Consider the following 25432-nt stretch of genomic DNA (forward strand, 5'->3'; position numbering starts at 1 on the left):
GTCGAATAAGGATAATTTTAAACTTTAAACAAATTCATTTAGAACGATATGATTAGAAATTTGTTGTTCAAGGGGTTGATAAATTTGCAGGTAAAATTGTAGCAGGCATAGTGCTCAAAATTTGGTTTAAAAAGAATCCTTTTTTCCTGATATTATCTCATTTTTAATGATTTAGACAACGGCATTACAAGTTTATCTGCTTAATCATTATGCTCATTGTCAAAAAACTAATTTAATCGATGAATTATTAATATGTTCAACATACAAACTAACAATAGTTGAAGGAATAAGATTATAAGATCCATCGCATATACAAAAGCAAAATCATTTCGTTTTTTCAGTTACAAATTTATATTGCAACTGCTCTCTTTAATAATATAACACTTTGTGCAGTGTATCTCGGCGTTCGTCTATGCCGAACACTTTGTAATATGGAGTTACTTGATCTCTTATCATTAGCCATAGCCCTTGTACAATGTTGTGAAATAGAGTAGCTCGTGATGGATGTATCAACTGATTAGATGAGGTTGACAAACGCCAATTAGCCGTGTCCGCTGTTAATGACAGATTGACTTGCTGCCTCCCGATGCTGTTGCTGCTGCTGTGATTGTTCTCCTTGTGGTTGTTGTGGTTTATGGCTGCGCTCAGGTCGAGTGCGTTTCTTGCCCCGACTAGCATTTGGCTTAGTTCCATTGGCAGACAGTTGATCCTCGAATCGCCAAAAATCGCTCAACGTATTGGGATTCTGTACGCTATAAATAAATAGAAGTTAGAGCACGAAGTGAATATTGTTTAGGTAGAGTCTTACTTCTCCACACTCTCGGGAAACGGATCCAGACTTTGAAGTATGTGCAGCATGGGTATTTGGCGCTTGACAACGATATCCTCCAGCCCCTCGGTTATGGGCTTCCAGTGCTCCTCAACGCTGCAAAAAAGATTTGAAGAATAGACTTAACTTGCTGCTATCTAAATCGATTTTATGATCGAGCTTACTTTTTGTAGGACATGCGACTGATCTGATAGAGTGACAGACTGCGCTTGAACACCTCAGCGCAGGAGACAACCTTGATGACACCGCCACCGGAGCCGCTCCAGACTACGCTGCGATATTCGCCCTTCTCCAGTGCCGATTGTGCATAGCCAATCACATTGCTCAGCTTGGTGCCGCCGTTGACCTTTGAAAGAAATTATAAAAACCAAATTATTAAACTGCCTTGAGAGATAAAATTTCCTTTTGACTTACTTGCATCCAGAGGAAATCCTTTTGATTGCTGGCCAGGCAATGCTCAAAGGGTAAATCACTTTTGGCCAGCTCCTGCTCCACATTCTCGGCCTTGCGGTAGTTCATCATTTTGAGGCAGCTGCAAAGATTAAAGGCAGCAACTTTATTAGTGCTTGCATTTTTGTTTGCCTCCGGCGAATAACCTTGAACCAGAATTGAACAACACGAGTGTTGGGAAGAGAGCTGCAAAAATCTGTATAACTATGCTATGGAATTGCCGTAGTCGTTGCTGAAAAGGAAACCTGAGTGCCCCATCCAATCCACTCGTAAACTGTCTTGCGCAGTTATTGCCACGACAGTCGCTGCAAATTGAATAATTGCCGCTTTATGAGACGAGAGCGAGTCACTGTCTCATTCCCCCTCCGATTCCAATCTCATTCACACAAAACCCCACAAAACGTTTAGCTTCGGCTTAAACGAAATTCTGAAGAGCTACTTATATTTCAATAAATAAATAAATCTAAATATATTCAGGCTTTACTTAACGACTTTAACTGGAACTAAAAAATAGGCCACTAAGTGAAACGGCTTCAAATGAACCGACATAATTTTTCAAACAGTCAGTTTTCAATTATAAAATAAATAAAATTAAAAAAAAATACTGATTTTAATCTTTTTTTTACTTATCAACAGAAAAAATCTTGTTATTCAGCTTAAGCGAAAAATGCTATGTGGCCTTTAAGCGAAGTTTTAATTTATTCTTTGAATGCTTATTGAACAAAATTTGTGTTTAGTGCCAAATGAACTGGCAGTAAATCTCTTTAATGAATGTTGAAATTTCAAACCATTTCAAGCAAATAATAAATTAAACTTCATAAAGGAAAAAGAAAACATTATTTCCATTCTTTTCTTTTTCTCTTAAATGCATAATAATTTATTTAATGCGAATAAAAAGCGCAATTATGAAGCTAGTTTGTAAATACATTTTAGTTCAATTCGAATTTAAGTAACATATAGGTAAATAGTTTGTTAGATGATAACTATACTAAGTTGTTTGGAACCCTTAAACTTTTTTGTACCATTTACTAATAGTTAAATTTTAGTTATTGTCTAGTTATAACTGCATGCTAATAATTTTCCAGCTAGGGTCAAAAGCTTTGCTAGAACCAATTTACTTTGTCGTTACAGCGCCATGAGCAGGTAAAAGTCAATAAAAAAGCATTTCTACAGCAATTAAATGCGCGCGGCTGCTGCAGAAATTTCCTATTAAATAAAATTTCTGGTGGTGTCGGGTCTCTAGACAACAACAAGGCTGACAACCAAAAGCGAGGACAACGGAAGCAAACAGCACCCCCAACACTTGCCCCCCACAATGAAACGAGGCATGCCACTTGTTGAAGCTAAACAACATTTAGTCGAGAAGATTGAAGAAAGAGGGGGGCAAAAGGCGAAGAGTGGGGGAGTGCAGAATATACTCTGAATTCGACAGGCAGCAAGCAGCTCGGCTAACGAAAGTTTATTAATGAACTTTTCACTGAATTGTGGCTGTAGGCGGCATGCCATGACCCAGTCACACGCCCACTTTCCCCCGTACGCCCACACACGCATAGACAACCCAGAAAAAGAAAAAAGAATATACCCCACATAGACAATTATCGTATCGTCCCATAGAGCGATGAAAACGCAGACAATTCCAAGATTCAATGCAGCAGAAATAGAAAGAAAGCGAGCGATGCGATGGTGGAGAGGAGAGGAAAGAAGAAGAGAAGGTAGGCGTTGTTTTGGAATGTTACCGAGGAATGCCTTCAAAATACCAAATGACAGGCGCTGCCTCTGACTGTCTCATTGAGAACGTCATCGTCATCATCGCTCGTCATCGTCATCGTCATCGCTCATCATCATCATCGCAAGCAGAGGGAACATCATCATCATCTCTGACATCGTCGTCATTCTTATCAAGTACGTTCTCTCCGAACAACACAGCGCAACAGGTCTCATCATTTTGATATATTCATAATCAATTCATTAAATAATTTACCATGCATACCAAGCTTAATTGCATTGCTTGATTTCAATAAATATTAAGTAATTACTTAAATAATTGGCCAGATTTTGTAATGCATTCCTAATTAATTTATCTCGGCTCCCCAATTACTGAACTAATTATATACTGTAACCATAATTTCTGCAGTTTTCATTATTCCCAGTTTATACTAATAAAGTAAAAGACTAGCACAATAACTTGTAAGCTTAAGCTTGTGAAGTGCAAAATAAATAATGTTTAATGCTTTTTATATGAATTTAATAATAACGCTGTTATTGATTATTAAATCAAAAATATTTAAGATTTAAATATAATAAAAATAATTAATGCATTCTTAAAATACAAAATTTAAACATTTTAAACCACATTAAATGATTTTAGTTTAACATTAATGGCGAAATTTTCTTGAGAATCTTTTATGTCTAATCAAACTAACTCTTTTCATACCACTATATAAAATATTATTACCTTAAGCATTAATTTTTAGAATTAATTTGTCTATATAAACTTTCAAAACTTTCAACTCTTGTTTGAGGCGTTAATTTTCAAATGTAATTTCTATGAAACAAAAAATATCCACAAATCTTCAGCTATAGTCAAATAGAAATAACAATTTATTCATTATTATTTATCAAATCTTTATCATTATTATTATCACATTATTATTTATAAAACATAAAGCGTATCTTGATCATTATAACCATTATCGTAACTTGATCATTATCAATATTTATCATTTCAAAAATCGTAACTTTATGAAAACATTATATTAGTTTGTTCATAAGACCTTCAAGATGCTAAAAATATTTTCTTCAATCATGTTCATCTTAGGTATCATTAGAAATATTCTTCAAGAGTTTAATTAAAGCTTCCTTTCAAACGCCTTTTTTTTGTAGCTTAGTGTAATTGTATTTGGTGCGGAAGTTATTAATAAAACGAGTGTGGCATGAAAGCAAAAGGACAGGATGCCAGCATCCTAAGACTGGGTGTGTGAGTGTAGGAGTATGTGACTTGTTGGACTCGTGAGTGTCTGGTGACAACAATAAAATAAATAGAAAAACACGTACTTTAAATTAACATTATATACATTTGGTTAAATGCATTACATCAAATTACATCAAAGGGGCGACACACACAACGCCTGGAAAATTACTAAACATGCAACAGCATGCGTTGAGAACTCGACTCACTTGCCTCAATTCGATTTGCGTAAACGTAATCCTCGACTTTGGAAAAGCTCTAATAAATGTTTGTAAGGGCTGCTGCATATTTTCACGCACCGTTCAGCATTCATACTTATACCACAATTTGTATTTACACACACACAAATGGATTGGATGCTATGAAAGGATATGAAATATTGGCAGCGCAGTTATTGATTGTTAATTCAAAATTGGTTAAGATTAAAAATGAAATTAAATATTAATGTATTTTTACATTATTCATAATATCTAAATTAGTTACAAATTTAATTTTTAAATAGTTTATAATTGAAGCAAGTGCTCATTATTTTTTAATCGCTAAAACTTAACTCATTGAATACATTTTATGTTTATACAATTTTATTTTTAATCATCTTACTTGCTCTTCAATTATTTTGCAACCACTGTGCTTCCGCAAATATTTCATTTATTTGCAGCACCCTACCCTTAATAGCTCAGCTCCTCAGCTTCACAAACTCCCCCTAAGCTGTGAGTATCAGCACCCACTCTGTGACTTCCCCCCTCTCTCCTCTGTGTTGGTGGTTCGTTGAAGTATGCATTCATTAGACATGCCAAGGCAGCGACTGTGACGACGACGACGGCGATGGCAAAGCAAGTAACCGAGCTTAGCTCCTGGCCAAACCGCAGAGTCAGGATCATTTGAGGTTTGCAATCCGTGGCCAGCGGTTCGCACAGTCGCGGCAATAAGTAAGTGCACACAGTGATAGTTGCAACAGCAGTTGCCACACCATCAATTAACAATTAAATCAACAAGCCATAAAGATATCAAAGCAACAAGCTTAAAAGCGAAACGAAAATTGAAAAAATGGAGAACTTAACTTTATTTAATTAGTGCGTGAAATTTTCGCGTTTCGAAAAAAGTTAAAACACAATCACAAGTGCATAGAAATATAAACAAAACGACTATACTTTAGTTGGAAATAAATTACAAAGTGATTCGTCTTGCAAAAGACTTTGGCAATAAACACTTTAATTAACTGACAACAAAATAAACGAAATTTTGCCTTGTTAATCTGTTTGTTTTCATTCGTATTTCTTATATGATTTTCCGGAACATGCCTACTAGTTGATTCATTGAGAGCACTATAAAAATAAATCTACTATAATTATAAAGAGAAACGCAGCAACAACAACAACAAATAACGATGGATAGCACCGAATTTCGAAAACGTGGCGTGGAAATGGTCGAATACATTTGCAACTATCTGGAAACCTTGGGCGAACGGCGCGTTACGCCCAGCGTGGAGCCCGGCTATCTGAGGCATCTGTTACCATGTAAGTTTCCGACGGGTGAATACCCCATCTCAATGCTACAACAGTTCCACACAATTAAATTTATAGCATGAAATGCAATTTAGCATGAACTGGCAGATATATCAATTTTACTATATACTTATTTTAAGGCTCTTTTAATAATTTTAGAAATATGTATCTATGTTAGTTTAATATTTGGTTTTTCTATTCTCAACATTTTAATTCCATAAACGAATCTTATTTAGTTCAGATGTTAGTTTTTAAGTGGTGCGCCCAAATGTATGCTACAATAAATACTCGATTCTAAGTTGATTGCAATTTTTCTTGTATAATAAAGATTTATTACATTTAATACATATATTTTTTGTAGTTTTCGTTATTTTTGGAATGTAACTCAATATTGTAAGCTATTGCTAAATTACTTCAACCTGTTTCTAAAGTAAGACATCGACACAAAAGTTTTAGGTCTGACACACTTCCCAAATTCATACAGCTTTGTATATCCTACAACTTTTTAATAATGTTGTTCAAAATATGTCTACCATTAGATTTTTAAATATATTGCTTTCTTGGACACCACTTTAAATCAGTTAAAAACAATGAAAAACAACAAAATTTTGATGTTGATCAAACATTGTTTTTCAAAGAGTGAAATAGCTTTAAAGTGAAATGGTTCAAAATAAGTTATCCTAACCAGAGGAATACAAAGTTCATACTTGAGAATATTGTTCTTTTAACCAATGCAGTACCAAACTTAAAAATATTTGTTAATGACATAGTTAATACAGTAAAGAGAAAAATAAAATGTTTTAGCAAGCCGAAGCCCTTTGCAGCCATTGCTTTAGAAATACATACGTTAGTGTTCATTTTAATCATATGTAAACTTTTCAAATAACAAAATGTGTTCCTGCGAATTAACTTTTACCCTATGAAATCTGTGATTAAAGGCATCACATCGAGAACTTTAAAATTAAAATTTTTTTAATTCTATTCTTTATTGTGTTTGCTTGTGAGTGTCACGAAATTGTCGAAAATATGTCTATTCACAGGGGCTGAACCAATTTTTAATTAATAAATACCAGACATGTACTCGTATTCCATTGCTAGCATTTCTCTTAAATAAACAAAGATGTATGCTAAAAATGATTATTGATTAAACATAATTTTTCGCAGCTAGACCAATAATAACCTTTCAGTCAGTGTGCTAGCCAAATAATATTTAAGAAAAAATTGTAAATAAAAATACATCTATAGACATTAATCTTTAGATATTTAAACATATCGCTCAATTTATCATTTGATCTTTTTACAAAAGTTTAAACATTTCGACTGCAGCCAAATTTAGGCGCTGACGAAAATTGTGAATTTTCAAACATATAAAAATACATTTTTTGATTTATTCTGGATATCTGCATATCTAGATGCACAAATTATGATTTATTTATTGATTTACTTCTATTATCCATTAATCTGCATTGCACATTTAAAAGCAAATATGCCCGTTTCTACATTCATTTAATCAGCTGAAGCGCCCCAAGAGCCAGAGGATTGGGATCAAATAATGGTGGATGTGGAGGATAAGATAATGCCAGGCGTGACGCATTGGCAGCATCCAAGATTCCACGCCTACTTCCCGGCGGGCAATTCGTTCCCCTCGATTTTGGGCGACATGCTGGGCGATGGCATCGGTTGCATTGGCTTCTCCTGGGCAGCGAGTCCGGCGTGCACCGAACTGGAGACCATTGTGCTCGACTGGCTGGGCAAGGCCATTGGATTGCCCGATCACTTCCTCGCACTCAAAGAGGGCAGCACTGGCGGCGGTGTGATACAGGTAAAAAGATCAAAGGAATAACCCAAAAAGTATCTGCTGACTACAAGACTTTGGTTTAGACATCGGCGTCAGAGTGTGTGTTGGTCACCATGTTGGCAGCTCGCGCCCAAGCGTTGAAGCGTCTCAAGGCGCAGCATCCGTTCGTGGAGGAAGGTCATCTGCTGTCCAAGTTGATGGCCTATTGCTCCAAGGAGGCACACAGTTGTGTGGAGAAGGCGGCGATGATTTGCTTTGTGAAGCTGCGCATTCTCGAACCGGATGAGAACGCCAGTCTGCGTGGCCAGACCATTTGCGAGGCCATGGAGGAGGATGAGCTGCAGGGACTGGTGCCGTTCTTTGTGTCCACCACGCTGGGCACCACCGGCTCCTGTGCCTTCGACAATCTGCCCGAAATTGGCAAAGAGCTGAAGAAATTCCCCTGCGTTTGGCTGCACGTGGATGCCGCGTATGCTGGCAATAGTTTCATCTGTCCGGAGCTGAAGCCGTTGCTCAAGGTATTTTAGTCGAAGTCAACTGTTCAGCAAGTCAATGTTTATGCTAATCATTTCGCCAAACAAAACAGGGCATCGAATATGCCGACTCATTCAATACGAATCCCAACAAATGGCTACTGACCAATTTTGACTGCTCAACGCTTTGGGTGCGCGATCGCATCCGTCTGACATCAGCTCTGGTTGTGGATCCGCTATATCTCAAGCACGGCTACTCGGATGCGGCCATCGACTATCGTCATTGGGGAGTTCCACTCAGTCGTCGCTTTCGTTCACTGAAACTGTGGTATGTAGCGCCCCGAAACAAGCAAAAAGCCAACGCAAAACAAGTAAGAAAGCTATAGTAAGTGTGCTCGACTGTGAGATACCCGCTACCCATTGTGAATAATAGTAAAACAGTGGGGTATTATTCTTAAAATATATACAAAATTAATACACCACAAAAATACTAGAAATATACAGGATGCAACTTTAAGTATATTGACATAGTAATACATAAAAAATATACCATAAGTTGCAAAATATACCAGATTGCCAGATTGCAACTAAGACCCGATTGTAGTAGGCGTTTTTGCCCATACAAAACTAGTTCCTATATGACTTCTACTGGGTACATTTGGTATATTGATATAATAAATATACCATTGAGTGCAAAATATACCAGATTGTCAGCCAAAGCGTATAAGGTCCGATTGTGGTAGGTGTTTTTGCCCTTACAAAAGTATTTCTTAAATAACTTCTACAATTTTTATCTGATCACAACTAAATTTTTAGGAATCATTAATATAATCATACAGTTATTTTTTGTTGTACCAAAAATTGCTACAAATTACGCTTGTTATTCGATTTTAATTGATTTTGAATTTGAAACAAACTTGATATACGTGGAAATATAACAAGTGCTGTCGAAAAAATGTATATCTCTATCTCTTATAGTCTCTGAGATCTGAGTGTTCTTATGGGCGGACAGACAGAAAGACAGACAGACGCTGATCAAATGTATTATATATATGTATATATATAGACGGAGATGCCTCCTTCATCCTGTTACATAAATTTCCTATCGTCATAAAGTTATAATACCCTTCTACCATATGGGCAGCGGTATTCAAAAATCGAAACAGCAAAATAAGTATGGAAAAAAAATAAGTAATAAAAAAAAAATAAACAAGTAAGAAAGCTAAAGTCGAGTGTGCTCGACTGTGAGATACCCGCTACCCATTTTGAATAAAAGCAATATATTTTGCGGTATTATTCTCAAAACATACCAATTATAGTACAAAAATACTAAAAATATATTTTGGGGTATTATTATACAAAAATATACTAAAAAGACTAAAAATATACCAAATGGTATATTTGGTACCGCATTCAAAATATACCATAGACGACACAATATACCAGATTGTCGGCCAAAGCAAATTAGACCCCTAGTTGGTAGGCGTTTTTGCCCATACAAAAGTATTTCTTTAATAACTTCGACAATTTTTATCTGATCGCAACCGAAAATTCAGGAATCATAAATACTATAGTTATTATTGTATATACCAAAATTCGCAATTCTAGCTTTACAAAAATTTGAAACAAACATAACAAATGCTGTCGAAAAAAAATTATAGCTCTATCTCTTATAGTCTCTGAGATCTAGGTGCTCATACGGACGGACGGACAGACACACATACGGACAGACACACAGACGGACAGACGGACATGGCTAGATCGTCTCGGCTGTTGACGCTGATCAAGAATATATATACTTTATAGGGTCGGAGATGCCTCCTTCTACCTGTTACATACATTTCGTGCCGGCACAAAGTTATAATACCCTTCTACCCTATGGGTAGCGGGTATAAAAACACCTCATCTAACAGCAAGCCCGAAAACCCTTAAGAGTCAAGCCTGAATGACTTTTTGTTGACTATTGTCAAATATATTTCTTTCTTTTTTTTTTGGCTTTCAAGTATGTTGCTTAGCTTGAAGAGCACACTTCACTTGAAGCACCTGCCTTTATTATTTGCATGCGATTTAGTTGTAAAAACAAAATCTTGCGCCAAACTGATGCTCACAACCTGAGCTTTGAACACGCCCCAAACCCATCAATCTCCCACTGACAGCTGGCGCTGGAGTCTATAAATTTGACACATGGATTCAACACAGATTCTTTTTGGCAAATTTTTGCCAAAAAAAAAACTTGTCGTCAATCTCTGCAAACAAGTGATTACTCATTGAATTCAGAGAAAAACTCTCAATACTACACAATTGAATTATGGCGAATTTAAAGAGCGTGAGGTGTCAATTGATTTCCTTTTATAAAATAAAATAAATTTAAAGCATAAAAGAAAGAACTCAAGTAATTTATTTTGTAATTTGACTTATGATTGAATTGTGTTAAAATTCATTTTTACTATCATGGGTAAAACATAATATATTTTATACAGTAAATTAGCAAAGTAAAATTGAAAGATTTTCACTGATCGAACACAAGAATTTTACAAAATATTTCAAGATAAATTAGTATTCAAATAAATTGGTAACGGCATGATATAATCGCTTAGTAAATTCGTTATTTAAATAGATTGATTGAGTTATTTTATTTATTTTTTTGCTAAATATTGTAGGTTTGTGCTGCGCTCTTATGGAATATCCGGACTACAGCATTATATACGTCACCATATCAAACTGGCCAAACGATTTGAGGAGCTGGTGCTCAAAGATAAACGCTTTGAGATTTGTAATCAAGTCAAGGTGAGTTACATTTAATGCTTTTACCGTAATCAATCATGAGACGAGTTCAAAGCACTTTTATGCGTTTAAGCAACAACAACAACAAATTTGTGTTCGTTTTTATTAGATGTGTGTGGGTGTGTCTGTGTGTGTGTAGTTGATTGTTGTGCTTGTTAAACATTTATCAAAGTATTATTTCGGGGGAAATTGTTGAGCTGACGCAAATGCAGACACACATAGACACAGACCCAGACCCAGAGATATATAGACATTAGACATTGACTTTGACTTGACTAAAAATCAAATTATGAAATTTGTCTTCGATCGCATCGTAAACTATTTCACACCCACCAACAAAAGCCAAGAAGCCAAGCAGCAGTGAACGTGCGGAATATCATGCCAAAAAATGCCAAGAGAAACGGCCACTGCAAAAATCTGGTAATTGAAGTGTTTTGGCATAATTGCCATACAAAATTGAGAGGGGCGCAAACAGAAAACAGAAAAAGAAAAAACGAATGCTGGCAATAGAAACAAGACCAAAATACAATAAGTGATTCATGACAGCTGCTTTGGGGGCCAGAGTTTTGTTTTGTTAACTCGCATTCAATTGGCCCTCCGCATTTCCGAAATGCTTCGACTCACGTAATTCATAATACACGTAATAGAGCACTCACATTGCGTATACGCAACGTTGTTCAGACACATTTGATTTGTTTTCAATGGAATTGTGTTTTCATTATGCTCGACATCACAATGGCCCGTGTTTTTATCTTTTGTGGATTTCCTGCAGCTTGGACTGGTTTGCTTTCGCCTCAAGGGCAGCGACAAGCTCAACGAGAAGTTGCTCAGCGCCATCAACGAGTCGGGCAAATTGCACATGGTCCCCGCCAGCGTCAACGAACGCTATATCATACGCTTCTGTGCGGTGGCACAGAATGCCACCGGCGAGGACATCGACTACGCCTGGGACACCATTGTCGACTTTGCCAACGAGCTGCTGGAGAAGGAACAACACGACGAGATCACCGAGATTATCAATCGCAAGAAGCAAGACACTTTGGCCCAGAAGCGTTCGTTCTTCGTCCGCATGGTCAGCGATCCCAAGATCTATAATCCGGCCATCAATAAGGCCGGCACACCGAAGCTATCCATGGAGTTGCCATCGCCGGTGGTGAGTCGAGGCAGTGCACCCATCATACGCACCCAGAGCTCGGTGGATCACAACTCCTGGATCTCCTGGCCATTGGCGTTTCTCTTCAACAGTAACAACGAGGAAAAGGGCAGCAACTGCTCCTTGCGGTAAGTCTAATGAGCCTTAAGACTGAATCTCAGAGTTTGTAAGCTACTAAATATTGGTATAATCGATACTCTTTATTTAATAACTTTTAATTCCTATGTACCATGTATTATAATTCCAATTATATTTGTAATCCAGCTTCCAAATAAATTCTACAAATGTTAACAATACTAAAAATTACAAAAACCATTTCTATTACATCTTAATTTTGCTTAATTTTTGATATTTAAGTTATTTAAAACGAAAAGACAGCGGAAATAAAAATTGATCGTATTATTTTTAAATGTTTTTGTTTGTACTTATTATTTAAACTATGTAAAATATCAACTCTATTCGATTTTAATGTTCTTTTTTAATTTTAGAAATGTTATTACTTTTATTAAAGATACTTTTAAATTTTAACGTTTTCCTTTTGTATTTTTTCAAGCAATCGATTCCATTTAAATTTAAATTGTCTCCCTTTTGTATTATTATGTTTAAAGTTATTTAAATACTCAATTCATTTAATTTGATTTTCTTAGTTTTTTTTTAGATTCACAGTTTTTTAATGCAAATTTCTTGTTTGCTCAACTAGAGTTTTCAACTAATTTTCCGCTTTGACAGTTTCCGACACCTGGACACCAATGTGCGACCTTCGTCTTCACGTCGCAATTCGGGCGCCGGCTCATCGCCATCGCCGGAGAACGAGACGGGCTTTGTGAATGTGCACCAACAATCTATTCTCCAACAGCAACAACAACAACAACAGCAGCAGCAGCAACAACAATCGCCAAGAAAATCGCCAATGGTTCTAAGGAAATTATCTTCCGCTCGGGATAATCACAATTGAATTTCTGCTCGCTTTAATTAATTAACTATGCAAAACTATTTGAAAAGCGCGCTTCACATTTAGCTGTGGCGCCTAGTTGAATTCTAGACCAATTTACAAATACAATATACAATTAATAATAACTGTCTTTCCCTATAAATATTTGATGTAGTAAATGCAAGCAGCTTTCTCTGTTAGCCATAAATTTTGTTGCCCAAATCATCTAATGTTTATGCAGTATACCGAATAAATAGCGATTTATGCACAGTTTCAACAGCTCTTTTAACTATTTGATTAATGTCAGCGTCGGAAAAAGCCAGAACAATTTCTATAAGCACACGCAATAATAGCTAAAGTCTCTGAAAATTGGTTTGAGATCAAATAAAAAACTTGAAAGTTATTCAAAAAATAATTTGATAAGGCAAACAATAGCCGTCATCTATTTTTGGTATATTTAGGACTCTATGAAATATTACTATTTAAGAAGTACATATATTGATATACCAAATATGATTTTTTAGCATTTTAGTACTTTTCTGTATATTATTTTAGTATATTTTAAAGAAAATTCATACTTTCTAGTTTTTATTGAAATTCAAGAAATAATTTGATAACAAAAAATGACTGTCGTATATTTTTGGTATATTTAGTTCCCTATGGTATATTAGGATTTAGGAAGTGTATTGATATACCAAATATACATTTTAATAATTTTGTAGTTTGTTTTAAATATATTTAGTAGTCTATGACAGTATATTGATATACCAATTATATTATATTTATAATTTTTTTTTACTCAGGCCGTAACTTTCTTGCTTTAGCTAATTAAAAATAATTCTAGGAATTAAATTAAATTTATATCTTCTATTATTTATCCAAGAAACAACAGTATTAAAAATACTTTAAAATAGGTCAAACAAACCTTAACATATTTAAAATTGCAATTATATCACATAGTTTTTCGGTGGGCATTAAGCATGAATAGATCGATAATTATAGAAATAGCAATGATGACAAATTCATACTAAAAGATTCAAAATGCTTATCCTACCGATTATTTGCAAGATTTATGATTTCCTTTGTTGTTTCACTGAGGCATTGTGTTATTTTGGACCCTCTCTGGCATATGTTGTTCTAGCCACAACTACCACAATTACGTGCAAGATCACACACATACACAGAGCTCTGGTAGACTAATTACGCGATAAACAAATCATAATTTCTGCATGATGCCATGGCCATGACGTCGTACTCAATGAATCAACAACGAGAGACTTGCCTCAACGCAATTTACCCACAAAAAAAAATGTATAAAATATAAGTTTATATTAGAGATTTTTTCAGTTCTCCTTGAGTCTCTTGCTTTTTCACATAGATGCGCACCAGTTTGTCCACATATGCATTCTTCTCCAGCGGCGAGATTTGCTTCAGTTTATTGCTGTCGATATCCCAGTTTAGATATTGTGGTGCATCAATCTGAACTTTAGATTGCGCCTCAACCGGGCGACTGCATGGAGACGAATGAATAGCGAGTTTATCTAAGGATTTAAGCAGATTGTACCTACTCATCGCGTTGGCATCTCCTCCTACCAATTGTTGTGGCGCAGCGGCTACTTGTGGCATGCCACCCACAGCCACAGGACTTGTCTTTGCCACCAGCTGTTGCAGAAAGTCCTCAGACTTTTGATTCACATCCGTCTGTACTTGAGCCGACTGCTGTTTTGCCAACAGCTGCGTGAGCAGCATCAACTGAGCATTGCTTCCATCAGCTTGATGATCCGCTGCCTTCTGCTTGGGCATCAACTCATCCACTTTGGCCGCAGACATGGCTACAGCTAAAGAGGGTTGCTTCATGGCCAATAACTGATCGACAGTGGGATACTTGATGCCTTCGTTGCCATTCGCATTCTCCCGCTTCTGCTTTAGTTTCTCATCTTGCACTCCACAGAAATGTTGCCTGGATTTGTCCACTTCTTGTCGCAATGAGTCGCGTTCATCATCACGCTCCATGCGACTCATGAGCGCATCCAAATTGGGTTTTATTTTCGATGTATCCTCGTAATCATTCGGCAGATAACCAAGCTGACGTAAATACACAATCGGAGATTCCCAATTCTTAATCAAATCTCGCACAATCTCATTATAATTGTTGTGCAGTCCCAACTTTTCCATTGGCAACCTTTTTGCACCAAGAAAAGTTGCAAAAAAACTGCAGATCAATAGAGCGCTTTAAAGGATCTATTATTAACTGAATTTCAGTATTGATAAGCGATGAAATGTTACCAAAATATCGCTCGCATTGCGTTGGAATCAATGCTAAGCCGAGATTATTAAATATGGACAAATGTGCGTTCAATATTTTCATTGTATGAAGTGAATTATAGCGCAAAGCCAGTTTTCAATGACATTAATAAGAATTTGAGCAATTTCTAAGTAAAAATTGAAGCATCAATCGTATAAGAAGATACTTCTTAGACCTTAAAAACTCATTCTATACAGCAAGCATCACCTTTTACAAAGTTTCGAGCTCTTTTTGATCCACTTCTTCATGGCAATCAAATCGTCATTGGCCAAGAATAGAAACAGCCAAATGCTGTCGTACTTCAAGTATTCAAAATACTTGTAATCTGATTGAAATTTGAGCCTAATAAAATCACAGCTCGCATCGTTTTGACTAAACGTTTCCCATGAACTGAAGCTCTTCAGTTGAATTAATTAACTCACGACTTTCAGGCGATCATGAAATACAATAGCCAACAAACAAACTTTTCAATTAACAGTCAGAAATAAAATTAAATGAGGGCCAATAAAATAAAAGCCGAAATAAATCATATGTTAGCATGAGCAGACAGTGTGAAGAAAGAATCGACACATTTTGTGCAACTTAATGGGGAGAAATTAGCATATAACGCTTTGAAATGCCAAAGTTGTGATTAGGCAAAATCCGAAATACCCAAGACAGAAATATATGATTAAAATTATTCAATAAGTGTGTTAGTATTGTGTTGTCAAGCCAGTTGACAATGACGAAAGCGAAATTTAAATTTCAAACAGAACGAAAAAAAAAATATAATTCATATGATGAGCGATTCGCATGTTATTTCGATATTTCGGTGTTTGGCCGTGCCAACTACATCAAATCTCATAATTAATGAGCCAGACGCAGACGCAGCGCAACTTGGTTCAAGATTCGAGACGGATGGCGGAATGAAGGAAGGCGGATGGACAACAACGAGCCAACACAACATTTTGAAGTGTGACCGCGTAAACTGAATACAAAAACTCTATATTTAGATATACGACGTCATTTGCGATCGTGGCTTGTGAATGAAAGTTTCGGGGCATCGCTGCTGGGTGCGAAGTGCGAAGCGAGCCGACAAAAGAAGATCGCCAGTCAGTCAGTCACTCAGTCAGTCAGGTTAACAGCAATCCCAACACCAACACCAACAACAACAATAATCGCCAAGTCATTCGCTGTCAATGTCTCTTTTGCTGGCCCGCACTTTGCCCATCAGAAAGGCGCGTGCGCAGCATGAATCAGCTGCAAATCGAGCTTCGATCGACCAAATTTTCCTCGTGCTGGATTATTGTTGTATGCTCTGCTCTGCTCAGCTGAGCCTGTCGCTTGATTGATTAGGCATTAGGTGGCAACTGGAAGTTGACTGCTGCCAGCAGCTGGTGGCAATTGTTTTTTGAACTCTGGACCATGTTTTAGCGTCGATTATATAAGCACTTATCGCCTAACACTACTAGGCTAATTAGCACACAGACTCACACACCCCTCAAGGCGAATGAAAACAATGCAGTTCCATTCATTCATTCAATTTATTCATCCATTCACACGCCCATTTCAAACAGTGTGAGATCTCAAAGAGCATTAATTTCATTTTGATATATTGCAATTTTGTGGTTTTTATCATTTTCCTTTGCATTCTATTCTTTCTGGAGAATCCGTTGAAGTGGCAAACTACGTCACATTATATTATTCGTCATATTTGTTGGGGATTCAATCGTAAAATGCAGGCAGGCATCGGCTTGTTAACTGTTAACAATATTGGCCAACACTTTGTATTTGCTCAATTATTTGCCATGTGCGCTAAAAGTGATTCCCCTCACTCAAACAAGAAATAAGCACACACCACAAAAAAAGGTATCTCAGCATCTGGCCGCATATTCAAAAAGCCGCCTTTGAGAATTAGTTATCCACTCTCCACTAATTCTCCAATGCCTATTCACAGCACGTTCCCTAAGAGTTGACCAAAAATTCCCCGAAAAATGACCAAACCATCAAAAAAAAGAAGAAAGGCAATTAAAATTCTCAAAGAACTCGCTCTCTTGCAAAAAAAAAAACTTTGAAGGAGCGATTCAACTTAACGTGACTTATCGATTAGAAGCAAAAATGATTTATCATTTAATTTCAATTAAGTTATCATTAGGTGAATGTAATTAAAATATCAATAAGTTAAATAAAGAAGGAAGGAGCAACCGCCCCTAGATTGAATAATCATCTAAACTTAACTTACCTTACTTAACATTTTTTAACCATTTTTCATAGTCATCATTATAAGTTTTTAGTTTATTTAGTATAAAGTGAAATTATCTTTTTATGAAAAGGTTTATTTATCGAAAAAATAATATGAAATTGAGTTAATTTTGCAACACACCAAAGAACACTTTAATCAAACGTTTATTTTAGATGAATACTTAAAAAGCAATAAGCTAAATATATCTATCTCTTAATAATAATGTAATCATTGCAATTACCTCCTAATTAAGGAAATATTCTATTTGCATATTAGCTTGAAGATTTATTTATTTGGCAATGTTAATTAGCGTTATTATTTGACCTATACCAACAAACGATCTGAATCATAGAAGGTTGCAGTTTTCCAGATTTCCCCCAACAAAATGTTTATTTTTTATTGAAAATCTTCTGAATTAGAGAACGAGATTTTTCCAGTTTTCCAAACACAATTTCTACTATTCATTTCCTTATAATCTGATTCACAGATGAAACTCTATCTAACGGACTTTTCCCAACTACCATAATTTTGTGCATGATATGCTTCAACTGATCTGAATCATAGATGAAAATGTGCTGAGTTGTTAAGTGCTTACGAGACATTCCCAACTACCCGGTAAAAACTACCCTTGCATGATGATAGTCATGACAATCAGAGATACATCTATAATTTATCCAATTAAAGTTATAAACACATATCCAGTTGTAATTTGCTATTAATAAAGACTTAATCAGTTGCACATCGCAGCACGAATAACTTTACATTTCACATTCGAAATATATAATTATGGCAAACAAAATAGGGATTTTTTCTCGTTTTTTGTTAGATTTTTATTTTATTTTTGTAAGTTTTTTTTTTTGTAACAAACCTTAAAGCGACCCACACAAAAAAAAAACAGGCACGAAGAGAACTGCGGCTTGAGGCGAACCAAGCAAAATGGCAATGCGGGTTTCCCAGCGATCCAACCAATGACGACGACGTCAAGTAATTTGAGTGCCGCCCAAGAAAGAAGACAACAATCACGAGACACTCGCGTCAAAAACTGACTGGCAACAACAATTACAGGTGTTAATACTAGAGGCAAGCGCGTGCGAGCGAGCGCGCGAGAGAGAGACAAAGGCAATTTGGGAGAGCAAAGCTCGCTCGCTCAAGAGAGCGAATGCGAATATAAAAACGAATGCAGCAACAAAGTTCGAGTCATTCGCGCAAAGGAAGCTGCAACGAGCACAACGTGGATTCACATACTTACACACACACATAAAAACATATTAACGGATTAAAGTGTAAAGTGAGAAAACAAGAAGAAGAGTGTTATAGCATAAAAAGGAATTGACAAAGAAACATACTAGTGTTAAAGCGTCAGCAAAAAGTGTTAATCAATTTGTCAAGTGTTAAAGCAATCGAAATAAAAAAGAATTGCCATAATGAATGTTGAAGAGTTTCGTAAATACGGCAAGGAAGTTATCGATTACATATGCGAATATGGCAGCAATATCGAGGAACGCGATGTGGCGCCCACGCTAAATCCCGGATATTTGAAAAAGCTATTGCCAGGTATGTATTTCCAGACATTATTAAATCATGTAAATATCCAAATTACAACTATAAATACATGTATTTATTTTCTGAATGGAATTTGTAAATGCAACTCGACAAATATTCATTCAAAAATAGTTTTGCTCTATTTTCGAACATTGAAAACAAATTTGCAAAAGCAAATTTTTGTTTAGACGTGAATAACTTGAGATTTCATTAAATGCATGTGATGAATTGTAAACAACAATTAGTTAAAGCTTCTAAACAAATTAGCAAATTTGCCGAGCATGAAACGAGGGGGGGAAAAAGAAAAGAAAAATGAGAAAATAAATATATCACTTCACACGAAATATATATAGTCAAAGAGGTGCAAAAGTAAGAAAATAAAAATCGTGAAAATACGCAAATTGTTGAACAACAGTCGAACAAATGAACAGATGAACAGACGGACAACTCGAAAGCCTCTTCAGAAACTTGTGGATTCATGTTGACTAATTGTTTTGCAGTGTGTGAGCAAACAATACTTACTAATAGTAGTAGTACTTATAGAGAACACTCACTCTCCCTCACAAAAAAAAAAAATACATACATATGTGGGCACCTAGTAACCGTGAATAATTCGGCGTGGGCACAATTTGGGGCATGAAGTTGACTTGAGATCTGAGATTCATTGAGTTTTTTGTTGCTTTCAAGCGAATTTCAAGCGAATTGCGCACAGTTAGCTGGCATAAATATTTACATCTGCTGAAATACCGCAATCTCTATATCTCTATAGTTCAACTAAACAAATCAATTAATTATGCGAAAAATCCAACAAAAACATTCGAACACACATACGTGTATATCGACACACCTCAGGTGGAAGAGTAGATAAAGATTGAGATGTTGTGTATCTGCCAAAAATAACAAATTCACTATAAATATTGATGTGTACGCTGGATAAACGGCAACTTTATAGCCGCTAAAATATATAGATATATGTATATACTACTATATATAGTAACGTTCCAGGGCCAACTAATTGAGTTTCGCCTTTTACACATTTGTTTACCTTACAGCGGACGCGCCCCAATCGCCCGAATCATTCAAAGATGTGCTCGAGGACTTTGAGCAAAAGATCATGCCAGGCGTTGTCCACTGGAATCATCCGAAATTCTTCGCCTACTTCCCATCGGGCAACTCATTTCCCTCCGTTCTCGGCGATATGCTGAGCAGTGCCATCGGCTCCATTGGCTTCAGCTGGGCCAGTTGCCCGGCTGCCGCCGAACTCGAAACGATTGTGATGAACTGGTATGCCAAAGCATTGGGTCTGCCCAAGGCCTTCATCTCAGACGCACCCGGCAGCACTGGCGGCGGTGCTCTACAGGGTTCCGCCTCCGAGTGCGCCCTCGTCTCACTGATCACGGCACGTGCTCGTGCCATCAACGAGCTGAAGGGTCAGACAACCGTCCATGACAGCGTCTTTTTGCCCAATCTCATTGCGTATGCCAGTCGCGAGGCGCACTCCAGCATCGAGAAGGCCACCAAAATGGCGCTGGTCAAGCTACGCATCATCGATGCCGATGAGCGTGGCAGGATGCGTGTGGATCTGCTGGAGCAGGCCATCAAGAACGATGTGAATGCCGGACTGACGCCATTCTTTGTGGTCGCGACCGTGGGCACCACGGGCGGTTGTGCCTTCGATGACATCTCTGCCATTGGCAAGGTGTGTCGTCAGGTGTCCAGCATTTGGCTGCACGTCGATGGCGCCTATGCGGGCAACTCTTTCATTTTGCCCGAGATGCGTGTCTTCTCCGCTGGCTTGGAATATGCCGATTCATTCAATACGAATCCCAATAAACTCCTGTTGACCAACTTTGATGCATCCGCTTTATGGGTGCGCGATGTGATGACACTGAAGAGTGCGCTCAATGTGAATCCCCTGTACCTGAGACACGAGCACTTGAATGGCGTCGACTACAGACACTACGGCATTCCATTGAGTCGTCGTTTCCGCGCCCTCAAACTGTGGTTTGTCTTCCGCACATATGGCGTCAAGGGACTGCAGGAGTACATTCGCAATCACATGGTGCTGGCCAAGAAGTTCGAGATGCTGGTGCGCAAGGACGAACGCTTCGAGGTGCGCAACGATGTGCATCTGGGATTAGTGTGCTTCCGCATGCGGTAAGTGTCAAGTTTTCATAGTAATTTCAGTATCAAGTGAATTGCATAATCAGTTCAGGCATAATCAAAGCATAAAGTTACACTTTCTTCCTCTCATTAATAAGAAAATTAATTATTGTAGTTACTCAATAAGAATTTGCATTCATCTCATAAAACCTCAACTGACTTGATAAATTGCGGTATTCAGACTTAAAATACTGCATCTTCAAATACTAAATCTTCAATAATTTGCGATATTTTCACTATGTTATACTGCATTGAAATCTGTAGAATGCAATTTTCTTTATGATAGTGGAAACCAGCTTTTCCAAACCAAATCTATTGAGCAATACATTATCTTCTCCTTTTTATTTGCGCTTACAGCACTGGCGATGAACCCAATCATCTGCTGTTAGCCCAGATCAATCACTCGGGCAAGATGCACATGACACCAGCCAAGTTCAATGGACGCTATGTGATCCGCTTCTGTGTCACCTACGAGCATGCCACCGAGAAGGACATTCTGGATGCCTGGAGTCAGATCAAAGGCTTTGCCGAGGAGATTCTCCGTGATGCGCAATTGGAGAGCAGCTCAGCACCGGCGACACCGGAAACAGAACGCACAAGTTCCGAGCCAATGCCAGTGGCTGGCAAGCCACCGATCAAGAAGAAGCTCACCCGTACCAAATCTCTGCGCTTCTCGTTCACACGCAGCATATCGAGGGAACAGTTCCAGAGTCAGAGCGAGCACCTTATGGATGGATGTACGCCCATTTTGGTGGTGGATCCCAAGACGATTCAACAGAACTTTCAGCAGGCAACAGAAAATAATGAAAACAACAACAACAGCAATAATAATAATAACAACAACAACACTACGAAACTAAAGGACATTTCAGATGTTGATACGGATGAGGCGAGCAATTGAAATAAGAATGGGAATGGGGGATTCCCCCGTGTAGATAGTATTACCGATATTTTAGTTTCGAGCTGAAATGAGGCCTGTACCTAAAGAAAGAAATCTGATGATTTTAATGCTGCTCGTACCCGAGTATTAACATAAACATACATATACTGTATGTAATTTGTATTAATTTTTAAGTTGCGCTGCTGAATTTCATTTAATTTATTGTTGGGTTCCTAATTACCACACCACACCTACAACAATCAACAAGTTCATTTTGTATGCATTGTATGTTTAGTCCAAGCTCATGAACAAAAACCACTTATTTATAAACATAAACATTTACTTAGCATTTGATATGCACATTTTTAAATATACACCAAAAACAAAAACAACGCCGACTGTTTATTGAACGAAACTTTTTTCGTTAAGTTGGGTCGTGCACAATTTGCATGTAAGTCGCTTTGTGCAATCACAATTTAAAGAGCAAACAACAAATGAGCAACCAAAGTAAATAAAATTCGTAGAATCGGCTATATTTATACTAACCAGAGTCGTATTGGAAATTCACAAAATATAAATAAAAATACAAAAGCCACACTTACCCGAATGATGAATTATTCGGTGGCTGCAAATAGAAACCACTAACCACTCGCACTTGATTTAATAACTTTTGCGAGCCGCACACACACTTCAACACGTAATGTAAAACGTGACTTGAAGTATTTAATAATAACGCAATTATTTTGAAAAAACCAAACAAATAAGATAAACAAGCAGCAAACACATGTATGAAACAGCTGCACGACGCGATGCGATAGCCGGCTCTCGGAAAATATCGATAGCTGGTACTACACGATTGCATGTGTGCTTATCGATGAACAACTAAATCATCGCTTAAAACGTAAACAAACGACCGGTGGACGCTGTTTATTAAACGTTTGCATTAAAATTAGAATTAAACATATTTAATATGCCAAACTGGAATCAAATACAATCGCAATTGCGCAGCTCAAATAATCCTGTGGTTTTTCTAGACATTGCGGTTGGCACAACGGTGAGTTGGCAGTTGCTAATAATAATGCTTAGAAAGTCAACGAAATTTCACACGTTTGTTTCTGTTTGTCAGGAAATTGGACGCATGATTTTTGAACTGTTCGCCGACACTGTGCCACGAACTGCTGAGAACTTTCGACAATTCTGCACGGGTGAATATCGACCAGATGGTGTGCCCATTGGCTACAAGGGTGCCAGCTTTCACAGAGTTATCAAGGACTTTATGATACAAGGCGGTGACTTTGTACAAGGCGACGGCACCGGCGTCACCAGCATTTATGGCAACACGTATGCTGACGAGAACTTTACACTCAAGCACGATTCACCGGGTCTGCTGGCCATGGCCAACAGTGGTCGAGACACGAATGGTTGTCAGTTCTTCATAACGTGTGCGCGATGCAATTTTCTGGATGGCAAGCATGTGGTATTTGGTCGTGTACTCGATGGTCTCTTGATAATGCGCAAAATTGAGAATGTGCCAACGGGACCCAATAATAAGCCGAAGCTGCCAGTGACAATATCTCAATGTGGACAAATGTAGAGTTAAAATTTGTGTATTCTATGCTAATATTAGTATTATAGAATATGCGAGTATGCCTAAAAAATAAATTAAATATCCTTGTTATAATAGGGATAAGCCTCTGTTAATGCCTTCTCCTTGCGCAGCGTTTGGCAATCTTCAATCATGAAGCTGCAAATAAACAGTAGATGATGTTAACTACAACAATATTCCGAAGTACAATTTTTGTACACTTACTCGTAGTACAGTGAAACCAATGGCACTGTGGCCAAATGCCACAACGAATGCGCATCGAGTATCCAAAGTATTGGCGGAAAATCGAGCAGTTCCAGGCTCATGGCCAGTGCGAAGAGCACATAGAATCGTAGTATACGCTTAAAGTACGGCCGACGATAGCGAACACGATGACACCACACAAACCAGCCCACAGCAGCCAGGGTACCGGTAGCAATGTTCACCTTCATATTGAAGGCATAGTTAAATTTGCCCACACTCAGATAGGCAAAGTAATTAATGTAGTACGAGACGACTGCCAGTGTGATGACACCGCGAAGAAAGAGCGAATATCGATGCAGCATTCGCATCAGCATGCAGTACAGTGAGCACAGTATGATGGAGTATGCGAAAGCGTAGTCCAGCAGCTCGGTGAGCGGAAAGTCGCGGGTGTGAAAGATTGCTGACCACACCCAGCCATTGAGACAGGTCTGCAATTGAAAGACAGCCAATGAGATAGGAAACAGACAAGTGTGATGGGCTTTGCAATATCAACTATTCAAATTTTAAGGAGTATAATAATTGCAATCTGAGTAACACTTTGATTGTAGCATAACTCCTGCAAACACAACGGCAGTTGTTTAGTAATAAAAACCCTTTCGCTTTGGCATACATTTTTGATTGCCACTAAGTTAAGAAAATCTCATACCAAACCAAAGATGTGCGCCAGCATGTAGCAGGGACTGTCGGCTCGTACTTCGCGGCGAAATTTCCGCAACTGTCGCAGATGCATCACGAAATTGAGAAGCGAAAAGACAACTGAAGCCGGTTCTTGCATGCCGAACAGACGAAGAAATGGCCATTTCCCGTAGAATTGTGGGATGGGCCAGCCACGCTCCAGGAATGCAAACACAGTGCGCCACATGCAGCCATAGGAGCATTCATCAGAACAGCTCCAGCCGAAGACGCGATCGAATATCGTTTGGCCATAGAAACTAATTGCTTGCTCCTGGATTTCTAGGCCATCTAGAAAAGCGATATTTGATTTAGTTGCGAATCTAGACGGTTTTTGCATTCACTTATCGATATACTTGCCAGCTGAGCAATTTGTGCGTTCGCAATTTTGCCGACAATTGTGAAAGAATTGTGTGCGGTCGCCGTTGGAGGCTTTTGTGGCCGGGAGAGCTGCGCTTAGAAGCAGCACGCATATTGCACATGTTTGTGGATTAATACTAAGCATTTCTTTGCTTTTGTTTACTATTTTTGCTTACTCTACTATTCTAGACACGAAAATTTTGCAATTATAACATTTTTTTGTTTGTGTTGTAAACAAATCACGCCGCTATTGATTTATCTTTGATTAGGGCTGCCAACTGACATACTGTAAACACACATGGTGTTTTTGCTGTCTTCCAAATGAGGCACAATCACATTGACAAATTGCTTAAATAAAGCTAGCTGGCATAACTTCAGTTTATTGATTTTATTTCGCGTCCATTTGTGCTTTTGTCCAAATATTTTCAATTGATTTGTTTACAAAATGCAACAACTCATCGTAGCGATATGGCAACGCTTGTCAGCTGTCAAAACACACAACAGCATAGTTTACACCTGATCATATGTGCTGATAAAAGATACAAATTG

At 37.6% G+C, this 25432-nt stretch overlaps 6 protein-coding genes across 8 annotated transcripts; 3 read left to right on the forward strand and 3 right to left on the reverse strand.

The window, feature by feature from the left end:
• Positions 1–327: 327 nt before the first annotated feature.
• LOC117566899 (ribonuclease P protein subunit p25-like protein) lies at positions 328–22806 on the reverse strand. Its single transcript, XM_034246515.2, has 5 exons — positions 22605–22806; positions 1244–1361; positions 994–1175; positions 809–925; positions 328–752 (listed from the first exon to the last, which is right to left on the reverse strand). Exons 2-5 carry the CDS (start codon positions 1349–1351, stop codon positions 542–544), a joined length of 618 nt encoding a protein of 205 aa, XP_034102406.1. The 5' UTR covers positions 1352–1361; positions 22605–22806; the 3' UTR covers positions 328–541.
• Positions 3159–13192, forward strand: LOC117566892 (tyrosine decarboxylase). The gene is made up of 9 exons (XM_034246507.2): positions 3159–3181; positions 4906–5176; positions 5556–5764; positions 7267–7574; positions 7634–8068; positions 8137–8351; positions 10684–10810; positions 11580–12088; positions 12690–13192. Exons 3-9 carry the CDS (start codon positions 5635–5637, stop codon positions 12913–12915), a joined length of 1950 nt encoding a protein of 649 aa, XP_034102398.1. The 5' UTR covers positions 3159–3181; positions 4906–5176; positions 5556–5634; the 3' UTR covers positions 12916–13192.
• Positions 13993–15289, reverse strand: LOC117566688 (uncharacterized). Of its 3 annotated transcripts, none has more exons than XM_034246235.2 (3): positions 15178–15289; positions 14456–15121; positions 13995–14401 (listed from the first exon to the last, which is right to left on the reverse strand). In XM_034246235.2, exons 1-3 carry the CDS (start codon positions 15192–15194, stop codon positions 14218–14220), a joined length of 867 nt encoding a protein of 288 aa, XP_034102126.1. In that variant the 5' UTR covers positions 15195–15289; the 3' UTR covers positions 13995–14217. The 3 variants fall into 3 exon arrangements, with proteins under 3 accessions (XP_051860886.1, XP_034102126.1, XP_051860887.1); XM_052004927.1 differs by having other exon boundaries at positions 14234–14401; positions 14460–15121; XM_052004926.1 differs by having other exon boundaries at positions 13993–14401; positions 14456–15263.
• Positions 18236–22586, forward strand: LOC117566894 (aromatic-L-amino-acid decarboxylase). The gene is made up of 3 exons (XM_034246509.2): positions 18236–18971; positions 20012–21116; positions 21480–22586. The coding sequence occupies exons 1-3, from the start codon at positions 18842–18844 to the stop codon at positions 22021–22023; spliced, it is 1779 nt and encodes a 592-aa protein (XP_034102400.1). The 5' UTR covers positions 18236–18841; the 3' UTR covers positions 22024–22586.
• Positions 22807–22861: 55 nt separating the features above from the next.
• LOC117566905 (peptidyl-prolyl cis-trans isomerase H) lies at positions 22862–23697 on the forward strand. The gene is made up of 2 exons (XM_034246523.2): positions 22862–23056; positions 23129–23697. Exons 1-2 carry the CDS (start codon positions 22973–22975, stop codon positions 23594–23596), a joined length of 552 nt encoding a protein of 183 aa, XP_034102414.1. The 5' UTR covers positions 22862–22972; the 3' UTR covers positions 23597–23697.
• Positions 23601–25325, reverse strand: LOC117566898 (post-GPI attachment to proteins factor 3). The gene is made up of 4 exons (XM_034246513.2): positions 24884–25325; positions 24498–24814; positions 23813–24279; positions 23601–23746 (listed from the first exon to the last, which is right to left on the reverse strand). The coding sequence occupies exons 1-4, from the start codon at positions 25026–25028 to the stop codon at positions 23665–23667; spliced, it is 1011 nt and encodes a 336-aa protein (XP_034102404.1). The 5' UTR covers positions 25029–25325; the 3' UTR covers positions 23601–23664.
• Positions 25326–25432: the final 107 nt, after the last annotated feature.

The sequence above is a fragment of the Drosophila albomicans genome, chromosome 3 (assembly GCF_009650485.2).
Source record: "Drosophila albomicans strain 15112-1751.03 chromosome 3, ASM965048v2, whole genome shotgun sequence".
Taxonomy (NCBI): domain Eukaryota; kingdom Metazoa; phylum Arthropoda; class Insecta; order Diptera; family Drosophilidae; genus Drosophila; species Drosophila albomicans.